This window comes from Hylobates moloch, unplaced genomic scaffold (assembly GCF_009828535.3).
Source record: "Hylobates moloch isolate HMO894 unplaced genomic scaffold, HMol_V3 SCAFFOLD_7, whole genome shotgun sequence".
NCBI lineage: Eukaryota > Metazoa > Chordata > Mammalia > Primates > Hylobatidae > Hylobates > Hylobates moloch.
The window spans coordinates 69993778-70013497 of NW_026652282.1; the positions used below are offsets into that span (position 1 = coordinate 69993778).

Here is a 19720-nt window from a genome sequence, read left to right on the forward strand (position 1 = left end):
AAAAAAAAAAAAAAAAAAAAAAACCAAAAAAGAAATGCCAAACTATTTTGAGAGTGTGGCTGCTACTATTTTACATTTGCACCAATAACATTTGAGAAATCCAGTTTCTCCACATCCTCATCCGCCTGTGGTGCTATCACTGTTTTTTATGTTAACTGTTTTAATTGGAATGTAGTGATATCTCATTATGGCTTTTATGTTTTACTTGAAAATAAAGTATATTATTTTAAGGTCTTCATGTAGATTTTACTAACATTGTTTTCACCCACCTCTAACCCAATTCCTGGTTGTTTGTGATTTGAATTGCAGTTAAATTGTCAATGATTTTAAAAAATGATTTATTTAGCCAAGATTACTTAATATTTAAGAAATATTTATAGCATTTGATTTATTAAATACAGTACTCTAAATTAATAAAATAACTTTACCTTTTTTGGATAATTGTTTGTATTATAGTGGCTGGAATGGCTGGTACTGCACATATCGATGGAGACCATATTGTTGTTTCAGTTCCTGAAGCTGTATTAGTTTCTGATGTTGTCACAGATGATGGGATAACTCTTGATCATGGCCTTGCAGCTGAAGTTGTCCATGGACCTGATATCATCACAGAGACTGATGTAGTAACAGAAGGTGTGATTGTTCCTGAAGCGGTACTTGAAGCTGATGTTGCCATTGAAGAGGATTTAGAAGAAGATGATGGTGATCACATCTTGACTTCTGAACTAATTACAGAAACTGTTAGGGTACCAGAGCAGGTATTCGTGGCTGACCTTGTTACTGGTCCTAATGGACACTTAGAACATGTGGTCCAAGATTGTGTTTCAGGAGTCGACTCTCCCACAATGGTATCAGAGGAGGTTCTTGTAACTAATTCAGATACAGAAACTGTGATTCAAGCAGCTGGAGGTGTTCCTGGTTCTACAGTTACTATAAAAACCGAAGATGATGATGATGATGATGTCAAGAGCACTTCTGAAGACTACTTAATGATATCTTGTAAGTGAAACATAAAGCCCATAATTACTCAGGAGATTGATTTATATCATCTGGAAAAGTTTTCTGGGATGAGGGATATATTCAATGAAAGTTATAGGGGAATCTTTTTGAAAAATAATTTTTTGAAGCAGTGTCATTAAGATGCTGTTTTGAGTTTACTGATGTTTTTAATTCAGTGAAAATTCATACCTGAAATGAAGTAAAATAATGCAGTTTATTAGTATCTTAAAATAGAGGTATAGATTTGGCAGCAACAAGAACATTAACTGATACAAAATTTTAATGATAAATATATATATTTCAACATGGGAACTTTCTTATGTAGCCACTGCTTTTTTTTGATATGACAGGCACTGGAATTGTCAATTAAGTTTTTCTTAGGAACTTAAGCAGAATATGTTAAGAAATGTTGTATTGATTTTTAAATTAAATACTTGAAAAGTAAATCATAAACTCAGATAATGTCCTACAGTTCTCCCTGTGTTTATATTGCATTTGCCTAAATATGTGCGTGTATATTCTATGCAAAGCTATTTAACATGTTTATTTTAGCCTGCTTTGCAAGATTCTTAAAACATTCTATCCGAAGCGGGAAGATAGAAATATCTTGTTCTCATTTTAAATGATGGGTTAATGAGAGCAGCAACAAAAATAAAATATATCTTGATAAGTTATCGATGGAGCTTAAAGAAGTAGGCATATTAGTTATTAAATTTGAAGGGATCATGCTACAAGTAGTTAAGATTAGACAAATTTTTTTTTACTTTTCCAGGGAAGATTTTTATTCTTTTCTTTTTAAAATACAAAAATGGTTGACTGGGAAGTTTATTGCCAGGTACAGTGTGTGTGTATGTGTGTATAAAGTGATCGTATGTATATGTGTATTAGTGAATTTAAAACTGAAAATAAAGTAGATTTATTTAATTTGTGAATTTGATTCTGAAGTTTAGCATGTTACCTTTTTCCTTCTATAAGCACTTTTGAAGGTGAATTTTTACATTGTTTTTAAGAGAATAATGTAAGCCACTAAAAGACTGCAAATATTGTTACCTATTTTTAAATAGATATGGATTACTAAAGCAACTCCATATTTACATCTTAACGTGGCATTTTTTAAAAGATCTATAGTATGGTTATCATGTAAACTGATGTGGCAAAAGTTGGTAGTCTATACTAAAATTCAGTATGTCTTCAAAAGGGTATTCATTAATTTAAACTGTTTGATATTAAAGTAGTGCAAAATTTAGATGTCATGTATTGTGAAGAGTTATACCTTGTGTTATCTTCTATGATTTAATTCTGCAAAAGTTTTTTAAAAAGTTTCTGGAATATTCTAAGTTAGAATAATTATTTTGATAACTACCTCATATATCAAATACAAGGACTCCTTTGAGGAATATAATTTTATTTTTTGTTCATTTGTTTGGTTTCAACTTTTATTTTAGGATTTGTACGGGTATGAATGATCCCATCTCCCAGGTACTGAGCATAGTACCCAACAGTTAGTTTTTCGGTCCTTGCCCCACTCCCTCCCTCCCACCTCTAGTAATCCCCAATGTCTGTTGTTGCCATCTTTATGTCCATGAGGACTCTATGTTTAGACCCCACTTATAAGTGAGAACATGCAGTATTTGGTTTTCTGTTGTTGCATTAATTTGCTTAGAATAATGACCCACAGCAGCATCTATATTACTACAAAGGACGTGATTTCTTATTTTCTTACGGCTGTTTAGTATTCTGTGGTGTATATGTACCACATTTCCTTTATCCAGTCCACTGTTGATGGGCACCTAGATTGGTTCCCTGTCTTTGCTATTGTAAATAATGCTGTGATGAACACACAAGTGCATGTGTCTTCATGGTAGAATGATTTGTTTTCCATTGAATGTATACCCAGAGTGAGACTGCTGAGTTGAATGGTAATTCTGTTTTAAGTTCTCTGATAAATTTCCAAACTGCTTTCCACAGTGGCTGAACTAATTTACATCCCACCAACAGTGTTTAAGTGTCCCCTTTTCTCCACAGCCTCACCAACATCTGTTGTTTTTTTGACATTTTAGTAATGGCCATTCTGGCCATAATAAAAAAATAGTAGATGTTGGCCTGGATGCAGTGAAAAGGGAGCACTTTTACACTGTTGGTGGGAATGTAAACTAGTACAACCACTATGGAAAACAGTGTGGAGATCCCTTAAGGAGCTAAAAGTAATCTATTGTTTGATCCAGCAATCCCACTACTAGGTATCTACCCAGAGGAAAATAAGTTATACAAAAAAGATACCTTCACATGCATGTTCATAGCAGCACAATTTGCAGTTGCAAAAAAATATGGAACCAGCCCAAATGCCCATCAATCAACGAGTGGATAAAGAAAATGTGGTACACTATGGAATACTACTCAGCCATAAAAAGGAATGAAATAATGGCATTGCAGCAACCTAGATGGAATTAGAGACTGTTATTCTAACTGAAGTAACTCAGGAACAGAAAACCAAATATCATATGTTCTCTCTCATATATGGGAGCTAAGCTATGAGGATGCAAAGCATGAGAATACATTAGACTTTGGGGACTCCGGAGAAAGGGTTGTGGGTGGTGAAGGATAAAAGAGTAAACATTGGGTACAGTGTATGCTGCTCGGGTTATGGGTGCACTAAAATCTCATAAATCACTGCTAAAGAACTTATTCATGTAACCAAACACCACCTATTCCCCAAAAAGCTATTGAAATAAAAACATTTTTTAAAAATAGCTTTGTCAGTATGAACAAGCAAAATATTAATAATAATAATAATAATAATGATAAAATAATGATAATGGTCATTCTCACTGGTGTGAGGTGATGTCTCATTGTGATTTTGATTTGCATTTCTCTGATGATTAGTGATGTGGAACATTTTTTCCTATGTTTGTTGACCACTTGTATGTTTTCTTTTGGGAAGTGTCTGTTCATGCCTTTTCCCCGTTTTTATTGGAGTTACTTGTTTTCTGCTTGCTGATTTGTTTAAGTTCTTTGTAGATTCTGGATATTAGACCTTTGTCAGATGCATAATTTGTGAATATTTTTCTCCCATTCTGTAGGTTGTCTGTCTACTCCATTGATAGTTTCTTTTGCTGTGCCGAAGCTCTTTAGTTTAGTTCCGACTTGTCAATTTTTTCTTTTGTTGCAATTGGTTTTAGGGACTTAGTCATAAATTCTTTCTCAAGGCCAATGTCCAGAATAGTGTTTACTAGGTTTTCTTCTAGGATTCTTATGGCTAGAGGTTTTATCTTTAAACTTTGGTCCATCTTGGCTAAATTTTGTATGGTGAAACATAGGGGTCCAGTTTCATTTGTCTGGATATGGCTTCCCAGCTATCCCAGCACCATTTATTGAATAGGGAGTCCTTTCCCATTGCTTACTTTTGTTGATTTTGCCAAAGATTAGATGGTTGTAGTTATGTGGCTTTGTTTCTGGATTCTCTTTTCTGTTCCTTTGGTCTATGTGTTTGTTTTTGTACCAGTAACATGCTGTTTATGTTACTGTAGCCTTGTAGTGTAGTTTCAAGTTAGGTAATTGATGCCTCTGGCTTTGTTCTTTTTGCTTAGGGTTATTTTGGCTATTTCTTTCTTGGTTCCATATGAATTTTAGTGTAGTTTTTTCCAATTCTGTGAAAATGACGTTAGTAGTTTGATAGGAATAGCATTGAATCTGTAGATTGCTTTGGGCAGTATGTCCATTTTAATGATATTGATTCTTCCAATCCTTGAGCATGGAATGTTCTTCCATTTGTTTGTGTCATCTATGATTTCATTTATTAGTGTTTTATAGTACTCCTTGTAGAGGTTTTTCACCTCTTTGGTTAAATATATTCCTGGATATTTTTTTGAGGCTGTTGTACATGTAATTGCATTCTTGATTTGGCTCTCAGCTTGGATATTGGTGTGTAGAAATGCTACTGATTTTTGTACATTGGTTTTGTATCCTGAAGCCTTAATAAAATTGTTTATCAGTTTAATAGCCTTTGACAGAGTCTTTAGGGTTTTCTAAGTATAGAATCATATCATCAGCAAAGAGAGACAGTTTGACTTATTTTACTGTTTGGATGTCTTTTATTTCTTTCTCTTACCTGATGGCTCTGGTTAGGATTTCCAGTACTATGCTGAATAGGAGTGATGAGAGTAGGCATCCTTGTCTTATTCCAGTTCTCAAGAAGAATGCTTCCAGTTTTTGCTCATTCAGTTCGATATTGGCTGTGGGTTTGTCATAAATGGCTGTTATTATTTTGAGATATGTTCCTTTGATGCCTAGTTTCTTGAGGGTTTTTATCATGAGGGGCTAATACATTTTGATTTTATCAAAAGCTTTTCCCATATCTACTGCAATGATCACATGGTTTTTGCTTGTAATTCTGTTTATGTGGTAAATCACATTTATTGATATGCATATGTTGAACCAACGTTTCATCCTTGGAATGAAACCTAGTTGATCATGGTGTTTTAACTTTTTGATGTGCTGTTGAATTTAGTTTACTAGTATTTTCTTGAGGATTCTTGCTTAAGGAACATAATTTTGTATAAAGCAAAATATCTTGTTAACATCATGATGGGAGATCTCATTCAAACCTCCCTAATTTCAGGGTTAAAAAAGTTAACACCTTTATAATTTTAAAAACTATAATGGCTTTTTTGAGATATAATTTACACATCCTTTTATTTACCCATTTGAAGTGTGCAAATAAGTGGTTTTTCATATATTCACAGGGTTGTACAACCATCATCACAATCAATTTTAGAACTTTTTCATCACCACAAAAAGAAACCCTATACCCTTTAGCTGTTACCCCCCCTCTGCATCCACTCTGAGACAACCATGCCTCTACAGATTTGCCTATCCTGGATATTTCATATAAATGGAGTTATACAATATGTGGCATTTTATGTCTGGCTTTTTTTACTTCACATAATGTTTTCAAGGGTCATTCATGTCATAGCATATATCAGTACATTTGACCCTTGAACAATGCAGGGGTTAGGAGTGCTGAACCCCGCCCCCCCTGCCGACATACACACAGTTGAAAAGCCGTATTTAACTTTCAGCTTACCAAAAACATAACTACTAACAGCCTACTGTTGACCAGAAGCCTTACCAATAACAGTCAATTAACATGTTTTGTATGTTGTATGTATTATATTCTGTATTCTTACAATAAAGTAAACTGGAGGAAAGAAAATGTTAAAATCATAAGGAAAATAAAATATATTTACTATTCATTAAGTGGAAGTGGGTCATCATAAAGGTCCTCATCCTTATTGTCCTCACATTGAGTAGGCTGAAGAAGGAGAGGAAGAAGGGTTGGTCATGCTGTCTCAGAGGTAGCAGAGCAGAAGAAAATTCATGGATAAGTGGACCTGCACAATTCAAACCTATGTTATTCAAGGGTCAACTGTACTTCGTTCAGTATTACTAATAACATTCCATTATATGGGTATTATCACGTTTTGTTTATCCATTCATCTATCAGTTAATGGACATTTAGGTTGTTTCCACTTTTTGGCTATTATGAATAATGCTCCATGAACATTTATGTACAAGTTTTTATGTGGGTGTATATTTTTAGTTTTCTTGGGTATATACCTGGGAGTGGCATACCTCTGAAATCTAAAGGTGACTATCTTGTTGTTCACTTTTTCACTCTATTGTGAAATACAGATTCTTTGTATATTGCCTAATCCCATCACTGTGGTATATCAGTATACGGTATAGTTTTTATACCATACTCACCGTATAATTTTGGTAGATGTAAGTAACATACAGCAGATAAGATAAAAAGCCTATCTAACTTTTAAAAAGGAATGTTATATTGTACATTTTACTAAAATGAAATTTTAATTAAATTGTGCGAGTGGGCCATAAAATAATATTGAATGTTACCAAACTTTGCAGTGTTTGCAAACAATACACCTCACTTTCTTATGTTATATTTAGTGCCAGAAGAATTCTGTGGTGAGTATTTCATTACTTATTGCTGGATTGAGAAACAACACTATTGGACTTGAATATTGCATACCTTACAACAAGCAAAAAAGTTAAGCTTGAATTTAAGATATTTTGAGTATTATCTGCATTAAGAAGGGCCTTTGGGGACTTATTTCTAAAGTCAGTTGATTGCCTATTAAGTCTTTGTTAATTTCGTACTTTCCATAACAAAGGATATAGAGTAAATCTTGGTCAGGTTGATGGTTTACCTCTTAAAACTGCATGCCAACATCTTTAATAATTTTATCATCTTCTGTGAACTTAAAATACAGAGTAAGTTCAGTTAGTACATTTCAAAATTGCTCATTCTGAGGAATCTAAGTAAAAATTAATGGATGCATTAAACTTAAAAGTATGAACCTTAAGAAAAGGTAGAAATGGAATCAGAGAGAATAGTATTAGTAATTTCATACTTAATGCTAAAATTATGGTACAAAACTATTAAGAAGTGGTGAAAAAAATGTGACTTTCATTTCATGAACTTTAATTTTGTGAATTATAGTTTTAACTCAGCTTATCCCAGAAGGAACTGTGATCACTTTAAACTATTCATGTATAATAAAGTAGAATTTATAAAATGAGAGTATTTTTATTATTTTATTAATTTACTGTAAGTTATTTCAGCCTAAAAGTTTGTATTTTGGACACTTTTTGAAGTTTTTTTGTGTTCTGTTTTTAATTAATGAGAATATAGTTTTTTTCTGAAAACTTACTCATAATTTTTTCTGTCATTTTTATTCAACATTATTTTATAAGAGAAGCTATTAAGCCAGTAATATCAAATACTTAATCATTTTTTTCATTTTAATTTGTACCATTGTCAAAAATGTTGCCAAAAGTTTAGTAATATAATTAGGAGCTGTGATGGAATGAAAATATGTAGTCTTTATTTTAATCATTTGGATGCTATCTTTCATAGACAATAAGCTATTAAAATTTGTAAATAGGATAGAATCATTTATATTTAATCCCAAAGTTAAAGTAGCTCTGCAATGTAAAAATAATTTTTGATATGTGTTGTTTTCCACCATTTTGAAAGGCCTGAGGAATATTTTTCAAGTTGTATGTATCAAGTTTGAAACTGAAGTAAGGAAAATCTAGACTTTGACCCATTTAGATCTTGCTAAAATTGTTTTTAGGAGTGCTGAATTAATAGCTTTTTAATGCCACTTTATTCTGTTTTTAATGGTTCTAGAATTGTTAGATGTATGTAGGGGCTTCACAATTTGATGTTTCATATTGAGTACTGTGACACATATATAATAAGGAGGAGCAGATTTTCAATTTAGATTACATTTGTGTTTTTATAGGAACAGCATTAAAGAAAAAATTATAGGCATATAATATTTAGGAGGAATGTATTGTTTGAATATTATTTATGGTCAGAGGACAGTTTATTAATCTATTCATTGCATAGTTCATGCATAGTATTCATGTGAACTTAAATGTTATCCTAAAAGACTATACAGTGGAGAATCATATGATTTTCTTTTGATAAGGAAAAAGAGGAGGAAATACCCATTTATTTCTCTTACATATAATTTTGAAATAAAGCATACATTGCAAAATCTAGATAAATACAAAATTTATGGCTTGAAGTTGTCTTCCATTGACCCTGCAGAAATTATTTACTAAGATTTTATTTCCATGATTTATGAAAACCCATTTTTATAGTCATTTAGGTGTTCTCTGTGTTTTTTTTTTAATCCTAGATCTTGTATGCTAATTTGTTTTAGAAACAACCACTATTTAATTTGGGAACTGTTGTTTATGCGAACTCATTTTATGAGTAATGTGTGTTTTATGTTCTTAATTTTTCTGTTATTAAATTTGGTGTTAGGATTTACCTTAAAATGTTGAAAGTGATAGAATTGGAAACCATTTTAATTAAAGCTATATGGTTAAGTATTTTGTATCTATTAATTGAAATCTGTAAATAGATTTTTATATAATTGCGATTATGTAATATAACTGATCTTGTATACTGTTTTTCCATGAACCTTGATGCTTTTTTAAATTTTTAAAATAATTTTATTGTTATAGATTTATGTTGCACATGTACAGGTTTATTACATGGATGTAATATTGTGTAGTGGTGGGGATTGGGCTTCTAGTGTACCTATCACCTGAAGAGTGAACACTGTATCCAATAGATAAATTTTCAACCCTCATAATCTCCTCTCTCCCCACCTTTTTGAAGTCCTCAATGTCTATTATTCATGAATCATAACACTTTTAATGGCTTCATAATAGATTATTAAGTGAATACAGTGGGTAGGTGGTTAACATTTCACGTTACACTTCAGCTTAACACCCACTAAATAGTGGTAATTTTTCTTGTTTTGGTTTTTGTTTTTTGTCAATGGTATTTTTTGACTGAAATAATTTTCTGTTTATATTTTGTAGTGGATGATGTTGGAGAGAAATTAGAGCATATGGGGAATACACCATTAAAAATTGGCAGTGATGGTTCACAAGAAGATGCTAAAGAAGATGGGTTTGGTTCTGAAGTAATAAAAGTGTATATATTTAAAGCGGAGGCCGAAGATGATGTTGAAATAGGTATAAACACTAATTTTAATTTATTGCTCTAATAGGAGTTATAATTTATTATATTTTCTGGGGGCTAGTCTAAAAATGTTCTCAAAGCAAGGGTTTTTTTTTTTTTTTAATATGTTTTCTTAGGGAATAGTCTACTTTTAAAAATTGTATGTGAATATAAAGCAGGAATGCAGAATATGTCATTCTTTGATTCTTTCAAGCATGAGTAGAATACTACAGCAGAAAATATCAAAACAAATGATTGGAGAGGATTTGATTTAGATTAAGAAACTATAATGAGTGTTTACGAGCATGGATTCTAGAGGCAGTCTGCTTAGGTTTTAAGTAGGTCCTGTCACTTAGCTGAGTGACCTTTGATAAGTTACTTAACCCCCTTCTGTCTGTTTCCTCATCCATAAAATTCTCATAATAATAACAGCTACCTATAGGGCTTTTGTGAGGGTTAAAGGGGTAAATATGTATAAAAGACTTATATACTGCTTGGCATATAAGCTTGATGTAAGGATTAATAATTGTCATTTCTCAGTGATAGCTGAAAATTCAAAGTATAATTTATATGAAAATGTTCTGGGTACTTTGAAATTTATTTTGGAATTAATTTTTTTTCTAAAGGGAAATATTTCTATATATTCTCCTTATTAATTTAGGTGGTTATTCCACGATACTTCTCTATTTTAATATGTGTTTTAATTTTTAAGGTGGAACAGAAATTGTCACAGAGAGTGAGTACACCAGTGGACATTCAGTAGCTGGAGTGCTTGACCAGAGCCGAATGCAGCGGGAGAAGATGGTTTACATGGCAGTTAAAGATTCTTCTCAAGAAGAAGATGATATCAGTAAGAAAATAAGGGCACTGTAGTGACTTATCAGTAGCCATCATGCATCATTTAAAAAAAATCTCAGAGATACAAGCACTGTATGGGAACAAAGTTCAATAAAATAAGCCTGACCCTTTGCTGTAAATAATTTAAAAGTGAAGGGTCCTTTTGACCATTCATTTGTACATGTATTGTTCAAATCACCAAACATTAAATAATATATCTTAGTATACTATACTAGAAATACAGAGATGAGCAACATACAGCTCCTGACATCAGTGAAGCTCAAAAATATGTAATTACTGAGTACCTACTTTCTGTACGTTACTGAATATGTTGCAAGATATTATCTCATTTAATTCTTACAACTCATATCTGAGGTAGGTGGTATTTTTCCTGTCTTATGGAAGGAAAAAAAAGATTTGGGGAAAATAATTTATCCAAGATCATTCCAATATTAAGTGCGAAGGGCAGGATTTTAATGGTTATCTAATTCCACTGCCAATGTTCTTTCCACATGGCAGTGGGCACTGTTGGCTTCTCTCTGGATTTAGCAATGGAAGGGTTTATGGTTTGTTCTCCTGTCACTAAAGGGTTATCTTATGTAAGTATTCTTCCAAGCCAAGCTGCCAGGAATTTGATTTCCTATGCTGTTGATGGTCTCCAAGCAGTTGCTGCTTAAGGTTTTGTGGGGCTAAGTACCACAGGACGATCAAACCTCCTCAGGTTTCCTTTCCTGCCATACTGCATGTTTCCTTATGAAGACATTTTGCTCTCTGCCTACTTTCTCCTCACCTCAGTATAGGAATGCAGCCCTTTCCTAAGGCTATTCCTGTCTTCTTACTATGCTGAGAAAAACACAATGTTGCCTTGCCCTAGAAGGGTAAGAGTCTCCATTTCACTGCATTAAGTTGACAATATTGGGCTTTACCTGTGCTGCACTCTGATACCTACTCCAAGTTTCCTTCCCTAGAAGTTGTAGGGTGCTGAATTCCACCCCCAAACAGCTGAAAATATCAAAACAAATGAGTGGAGAAGATTCTGATGGGTAGGAAAAGAGTTTAATCAAATAATTTCCATTTGATCTCTAAATTCTTTATTTTTTTATTCATTGGTAAGGAAAGGGGCACAGTAGGAAATGGGAGACTGAGGTTTAAGTTAACTTATGCCAGAATTCTATGGGAATGTGGGAAACTTAGACCAGTGTGTCTTTTTGGTTAATAGAGAGAAGACAAACTTGGGAGAAGAGGGATACTTTTTTCCCATGTTTTTCCCCACGTTTCTTCTGTAGTCATCCAGGATCCCAGTATGTGAATCAAAGGAAAAGCAAAAATTCAAGACAATTTTCTATTTAACAAGTTAAATGTAAACAGATTATTTTATATAAAGTATATTGTGGCTCTCTAGGTTTAAATATTTTTTTTTCTTACTGCAATATTGTTTTGTTAAATGAAGCTCATTTAATGCTTTCTCTCCTCAGTAGAATCTCTTAAAATCTGGCCTATTGAAGAGTGTCCACATATTCTTGATCACTAGCATTATATACATATATAATTTTTATTTTTATTTTAAATTTTTTTCAATTACTAGTATTTTTGATGATTTTTATTACATGTATAGTACTGCATTTCATTTATAATACAGTATATGAGATAGTATGGACCACTTTCTAGTATTATTTCTATGAGAAATATTTTCTGAGTCCCAAAAGACTGTCAGGCAAATGTATAATGCCTGATAGAATGTAAGGTCATTCAGTATATTTCAAGCGCACATGTTTTTATAAAATTTTAAAAGCCATTTCCATAGAACTTGGTTCTAAGAGGAGAATAAGAATTTTGGTAAATGATTGTCTCCTAGTGGCACTAGCCTCCAAAAGTGCCTAATATAAATTGAAATTAAATTTATAAATTTTTAAATTAACCAAACTGAAATTTGAAAGTTGAAAGATTTACATTGTTTGGAATTTTTACCCACTTATTACATATTTGGGGTTATAAACAAGCAATTATTTCTAAAATTTAGGTTGCGCTGAAATAGCAGATGAAGTTTACATGGAAGTCATTGTAGGGGAAGAGGAAGGAACTTCTCTCCCTGAGATTCAGCTTGAGGACTCTGATGTTAATAAAACAGTTGTCCCTGTTGTCTGGGCTGCGGCATATGGTAGGATACTGGCATTTTTTCACCTGATAAGTACATAACATGTATTTACTCAGCCTTTAGGCCATTAAATAAGCTGTGTGAATGCCACCATGAATTGGCTAATATAATAAAATGTTTTACACTGTGGACTGATTCATCTCTAGTTACTTTAGATGATTTTTCTACCACATACCTTGTACTATTTAAAATGAACCTTGCTTAATGCATTATGTTTTTCAGTATGATCTATTTTAAATCCTACCTGTATAAGTGAGTGCCATAAAAAATTTTATTTTTCTAAAATAGGAATATCCTTTGAAAATCGATCCTTCCTCTTTTGGAAAAACTTATTTCATTTATTAACTCTACAGATGATAAGGTTTTGGGGTTTTGAAAAAGAAACAGAAACCCAGGTATGCTCTTTTAGAAAGCATATATAATGAAAGGTAAATTTATCAACTTATTTTTTCCCTTTCAGTCTTATTTTATTTCATTCCTATGTAACATACAAGATGGTCCAGGTATACTCTTTACTTTGAAAAATTTTGATGTTCAAATGCATTAATTTATCTAAACTTGGTTCTTCCAAAGGTTCATTCAACAGTCATTTATTGAGCATCTTCAAAGTTGGGGGTACACTGCAGAAATATCTACCCAGTTTTTATTTAAAAAGTAAAATTGTTCTAGATGTTAACAATTCCAAGGATGCTGAACAGCAGCCCTTATTTTCAGTATGTGACATTATCTAACCTATAGGAGTGGAAGAACACAACAATTTTTTTTAACCCAAGGAATGGTGGGCAAAGTAAGATTTTGTAGATTTAAGATGTGATCCACTAGTAGTCATTATAATTAGCATATCAGTTTGTAATTGGTCTTTTTTTTTTTTTTTCAGGAGATGAAAGAAGAGTTTCCCGAAGGTATGAAGATTGTCAAGCATCAGGTGAGAGAGCATTGTATATGAGATGTGAGTTAAAGGTCTGGCTTTATATACTGCTTGGTAAGTAACAAGTTTGTGTCTACAGACACATTTGTTGGACTCTTACTTGCTTAGTCATACCTAATCTAGTTAGTTAAATAGGAGTTTGCCTCTTTGAGGAATTAATTTATATGTGGACATAGTGTGTGTTAATCTGTAAATGCAGTTCCATTTAGATTTCCCTCAAACTTTAAGCATCAGGCAGTTTACCAAATGGACCGTAACAGGTTGCTATGGAAAAAATGAAATGAAATTATTTGGACAGAAAAGTAAAAATTATTCATGATATCAACCCCTTGTTAATGTTCTTTTTGGGGCAGAACTGTTTTCTTAATTTCTATGGCAACCAGTGCATGTATATATAACTGTTATATAAAACCCATGTGTCAGCTTAATTTTTTTTAGTTTTAATACACTCTATATGGTGTTATTCTCTAGTTGATCTTCTTGTTAAGTTTTCCTAAGCAAGGAGATATTTTCTTATGATAACGTGTCATTGTTCTGTTTCTACCCTTGGGAAATATTTGACTCTCTAAACTTAAGTGTTGATTTCGAGAAATTGATGAGAAGTTAGATCACAGCATATAAGTTAACCTGACAGTTTTGTAGGTCTACATTTTTTAGCTAAATTGCATAAAACCACAACAGATTTTTGATAACTAGGATTTTATTAAGTATTTTTTAATGTATGCACTGATCACACTGAAATTGCAATAAATTGCCTACCATATGTTAACCCGTAAAATCAATCTTAATATGTAGTACTCTTTATATCAAGTACACTATTCTGAAGCATATCTACAAGAGATCTGTTTTGTTTTTTATGCATTACACTTAGTCACTGTAACTATAATCGTTCACTAATATGTCTACATTTCTTTTTCAATTAATTTCATCAGCCTTCATTGGTAAAAAAAAAAAAAATTGGTCTGATGCCAAGATTTTGTTTCGAATTCAGTTTCTTTTCTTTCTTTTTTCTTCTTTTTCTTTCTTTTTTTTTTTCAAGGGACAGGGTCTTGCTCTGTTACCCAGACTGGTGTGCAGTAGCACAATCATAGCTCACTGCAACCTTGAACTCCTGGGCTCAAGCAGTCCTCCCATCTCAGGCTCCTGAGTAGCTGGGACTACAGGTGCATGCCACCATGCCTGGCCAATTTGTGCTTTGTAGAGACAGGGTCTTATTATGTTGCCTAGGGTGGACTGAAACTCCTGACCTCAAGCAATCCTCCTGCCTCAGCCTCCCAAAGTGCTGGGATTACAGGTGTGGGCCATCATGCCCACCCCAAATCCAGTTTCTTATATTACATTCATCTTATCAGTTTATTCCTGATAAAATTGAGATATTTTAAAGTTAATTTCACATGATATCCTATTCAAAGTGTTTACATATACATGTCTTTACTTGTGAGTGAGAGAGAACAAGAGAGAGAGAGAGAAAGAGAATCATAAGATGGATATACTTTGTGAAATTTACTACCACAGTGGTGACTTGGTGCCATGTCATCTGTAGTAGCTCATCTAACAGAACCAAAAATGTATAAATGTATGTAATTTAATGATGTTTCAATTTTTTTTTCCAGGAAATACTTTGGAGTCAGCATTAGAAAGCAGAAGTAGTACAGCAGCACAGTACCTTCAAATTTGTGACGGCATTAATACAAATAAAGTACTTAAACAAAAAGCCAAGAAGAGGAGAAGGGGAGAAACCAGGCAGTGGCAAACAGGTAAATACTTTGCTTTATGTATATTATAATTATTTGAGATGTGGAAATATTTTTTTGTCACCAAAGAAAAATATCTATGGTTTACACGGCAGTTCTACTCTCCATGTACCTGTGTGTGTATGCTATAGATAATTGCTTTTTTTTCACATTGTGTGACTGGTATTTAATAAAACTATGCTTGTTTGCTCTTTATTCCAAAGATATTTTTACAGAGAATTTTCAGGTTGGTTTAACAATAAAGGGTATCTGTTTTTGGTATTCAAAGTGTATATGATAACTGCATTTTGGCATGTGAGTGGTTCATAGTAGAGTGCTGTTCATTACTTTTTAGTGAGCTACTTTGCCATAAATTGCTTTTATTATGTATTTTTTATATTACAGGATTTTATTCAACTAGTATAGTTTTCACATAGTGAATGCCAACTAGTTTTGGCACCTTTGTTATAAAATCCTTTAAAACAGTCTGATCAAATGTCACAACTTTCTCTTTTCTTTATCTAGCTGTTATAATAGGTCCTGATGGACAGCCCCTCACAGTGTACCCTTGCCATATTTGCACAAAAAAGTTTAAATCCAGGGGATTCTTAAAAAGACACATGAAGAATCATCCTGATCATTTAATGAGAAAAAAATATCAGTGTACAGATTGTGACTTTACAACTAACAAGAAAGTGAGTTTCCATAACCACTTAGAAAGCCATAAGCTTATAAACAAAGTCGACAAAACCCATGAATTTACAGAATACACACGAAGATACAGAGAGGCTAGTCCACTGAGTTCCAATAAACTTATTTTAAGAGACAAGGAGCCGAAGATGCACAAGTGCAAATACTGTGACTATGAAACTGCAGAACAAGGACTGTTAAACAGGCATTTGTTGGCCGTTCACAGCAAGAATTTTCCTCATGTTTGTGTTGAGTGTGGGAAGGGTTTTCGACATCCTTCTGAACTCAAAAAACATATGAGAACCCATACTGGTGAGAAGCCATATCAGTGTCAGTATTGTATTTTCAGGTGTGCAGATCAATCAAATCTGAAAACTCACATTAAATCTAAACATGGTAACAATTTGCCATATAAATGTGAGCATTGTCCCCAAGCATTTGGTGATGAGAGGGAGCTTCAACGCCATCTGGATTTGTTTCAAGGACATAAGACACACCAGTGTCCTCATTGTGACCATAAGAGCACCAATTCAAGTGACCTTAAGCGGCACATCATATCTGTCCATACTAAGGATTTTCCTCACAAATGTGAGGTCTGTGATAAAGGTTTTCATCGTCCTTCTGAGCTCAAAAAGCATAGTGATATCCATAAGGGTAGGAAGATTCATCAGTGTAGGCACTGTGACTTTAAAACATCCGATCCATTTATTCTTAGTGGCCATATCCTTTCAGTTCATACTAAAGATCAGCCACTGAAATGTAAAAGGTGCAAGAGAGGATTCAGACAACAAAATGAGCTCAAAAAACATATGAAGACCCATACTGGAAGGAAGATTTACCAATGTGAGTATTGTGAATACAGCACTACAGATGCATCTGGCTTTAAACGACATGTGATATCGATACATACAAAAGACTATCCACACAGGTGTGAATTCTGCAAGAAGGGATTCCGAAGACCATCAGAAAAAAATCAGCATATTATGAGGCACCACAAAGAAGCTCTTATGTAATAAGATCAATATAAAGAAAGAAGCTATTTAGGAGATATGCTACTTGGGAGAAAACTCTCACTAGCTGTCTCACCGGGTTTCAAAGCTTGATACTAAACCATGACTTTACATTCTTTGTATTAAAGATCTTAAAATATTTGAATTCACGGGGGATCGCATAGCCCTTTGAAAATTGCTTAAAGAATTTAAGAAGCACTATAGAATGGTCACAGAAAAACTTCTTAAGTATCTATGTAATAGTATTATATGCATACTTAAACTACAGAGGGGAAAAGCAAAGACAGATACTTTATTTGGCTGATTATGTTAGATACAAATGTTTCTGAAAAGAATACATAATTGAGTTTAGCGATGCTTTGCTATAGCAAGCAAATCCACTTTTATGCAATTTTAGAAATGGGGCGGGGAAACAAAATGTGGTCATTCATCAGTCACTTAGTCATTGAGCCTTTTATATTGTACCTGGAAATTAAATTCCAGAAATGACAAAAGTTTTGTGTATTCATTAAAAGAAAACTAACTGGAAAACAGGTTAGATTAATTCAGTACTATTAAAAAAGAATTCAGAGCTGTTAATATTTTATCACAAGATAGGATACTTAAAATATAGCATTCTGTGCTGAGGTCTAAGGTGAAGTCTATAAAGATTAAAGTTCCCTTTTTTCTGATGTTCAAGTTGATTGTTGTTCAGTATGGCATATATGACAAAAATATATTTGAGTCAAATGTGGCTTTCTAAAATGGATGCAACATTAGCGTTGCAAACAAAATCAGCACTATGTTTCTTAATGATCTAAAGATTAAATTGAGAGAACACAGTTTTCTTAAATATTATAATGTCTAGAGTTTTTTTAGGACAGTCTTAGCAAGTATGATTGTTCTAGTCTTACTTGCTCTAATGTTTAAAGGTGCAATTTTATGCCATTATTGAAATTGATTTTTAAAATCTATATACCATATTATTAACATGCATTTTCAATATGAGGCAGTGTTTATGCAGTATTTAACAGAGCAATCTGCTGCCAATAGAGTTTGGAGGTGGATATTTAGTTTACAGTGTATAAACTTAAAATATGCATCCCTTTAACAACGCTTTGTGTTAGCATGCTGCAAATCAAAATGGCACTTAATATTAAAACCTGGTTTAGGGAAATTTTATGAAAATCCTGTTCATAAATGTAATGCATATGATATGTACTTTTAAGTTTTAGTTGCTTCATGTTTACATTCAGCTGTTCAACATAATTAAAATGTAATTTTACTTCATGCTATATTGTGGCTTTGTGTTTCAAATAATGTTCACCTTTCTGTTTTTGCACCAGATAAGAATCAGTTCCTTGAGAGTAAATTTTTTATCTTTCTTAACTTCAGAATATTAAATTTGGAATATCTACTAAAATTGTGTGTTATGTGGCTGTAAATGATGTACACGCTGTAAAATAAGATCGCTACTGTTATGTGGGATTATTATTTCTAAATGTTACTCATTGAAATGAGCATACAATAAAAAGCATTTATTGCACTTCATGGTTTTATGAGTTTATTTAAAGTTGCAATATTTTTTATTAAAAGACTTCACTTCAGATTTATCTTAGGCAGATTGGTCCTTTCTTTAACGTCTTGTTGAATTTTCTTCATTAACAACAACATGAACTAGGAATTTAAACAGTTATGATGACTATGTAATGCATATTTCTTAAGAATGTATGTTATTTGCTAAAATCATAATGAAATACTATAAATAAAAGTGTCCATTTTAAGATCTTAGATTTCATATTAGAGAGAAAACTAAAAGTTCTTAACTTGCTTAAATGACACAGTCCTGAGCAGTGAATACATCTAATTATGTTCCCAATATACATTCAAAAGGAAAAGTATTGTTGTGTGTATTTGGCAAAGATTTCTGCAAATGAGCATAAAAATAACTTTCTATGTTCAAACCAGTGAGCATTTCATAGAATTCTATATATATATGGCACTGTTAAGACTCTTTGTCAGTTGAATTATTAATTATTAATCACTAGCAGAAAAAGAAAATATCAGCCTCACATGTTAGACCAGTGCTTCTTAAATTTAAAGTCTGTAGAGCTCACCTAGGGAATTTGCTGAAATGCATATTCTGATTCAATAGATTTGGGGTGGGGCCTACAATTCTGCATTCCTATTAAGTTCCCATGTGTTGCCACCATATGAGTAATAAGGTGGTAGACAAAAGCACCTGTTGTAATTCCGTCACATGTTAATTACTTTGCTTAAACAGATAGTTATGGGTGAGTGGACAGAGGGAATTCTTACTGAGGACATGACATTAGAGCTGAGATATGAGTGGCAAGAAGGAGCCAGCCATATGAAGGTCTTGTGAAAGAGCAAGGCAGAGAAACCTGCAGATGCAAACAACCTGAGATGCAACAAGCTTTGGCTGGACAATGGTTAGCAAGGGGGAGTGATAAGAGACGGTTGCAGTGATCTGAGATCGCACCATCGCACTCCAGCCTGGGTGACAAGAGTGAAACTCCGTTTCAAAAAAAAAAAAAAAAAAGAGAGATGAGACCTATGAGAAGTTTGAAATGGGAAGTCCTTGGGAAAAGTTAAGGAAAACAGTACTGTTGTATGTTTTGAAAATCACTCTTGAGGCTCTAAGAAATGTAGAGGAGCTGAACGATGCAGCCATGTTAAGTGGTTATTATAGTTGTCATGGTTACAGTGGAGCTGGATAAAAGTATATGGATTTTCTTCTACTTGTATATTGGGCTTAGAAAATGCCAGCCCAGGTAGAGCAGACATGAATTTAGCCCATGT

General features: G+C 33.0%; 1 protein-coding gene across 7 annotated transcripts in view; it reads left to right on the forward strand.

Moving 5' to 3' along the window:
• ZNF711 (zinc finger protein 711) overlaps nt 1-18443 on the forward strand; it is a 29049-nt gene extending 10606 nt beyond the window's left edge. For 3 of the 7 annotated variants that reach the window (XM_058441458.1, XM_058441459.1, XM_032757245.2), the window contains 6 exons: nt 457-999; nt 9424-9579; nt 10278-10415; nt 13435-13482; nt 15099-15242; nt 15744-18443. In XM_058441458.1, coding sequence (XP_058297441.1) covers nt 457-999; nt 9424-9579; nt 10278-10415; nt 13435-13482; nt 15099-15242; nt 15744-16921 — 2207 coding nt within the window. In that variant the 3' untranslated portion in view covers nt 16922-18443. Of the gene's footprint in view, nt 1-456; nt 1000-9423; nt 9580-10277; nt 10416-12422; nt 12561-13434; nt 13483-15098; nt 15243-15743 lie in introns of all 7 variants that reach the window. The other 4 variants (XM_058441455.1, XM_032757243.2, XM_058441456.1 and 1 more) reach the window with 2 other exon arrangements.
• The last annotated feature ends 1277 nt before the right edge of the window (nt 18444-19720 follow it).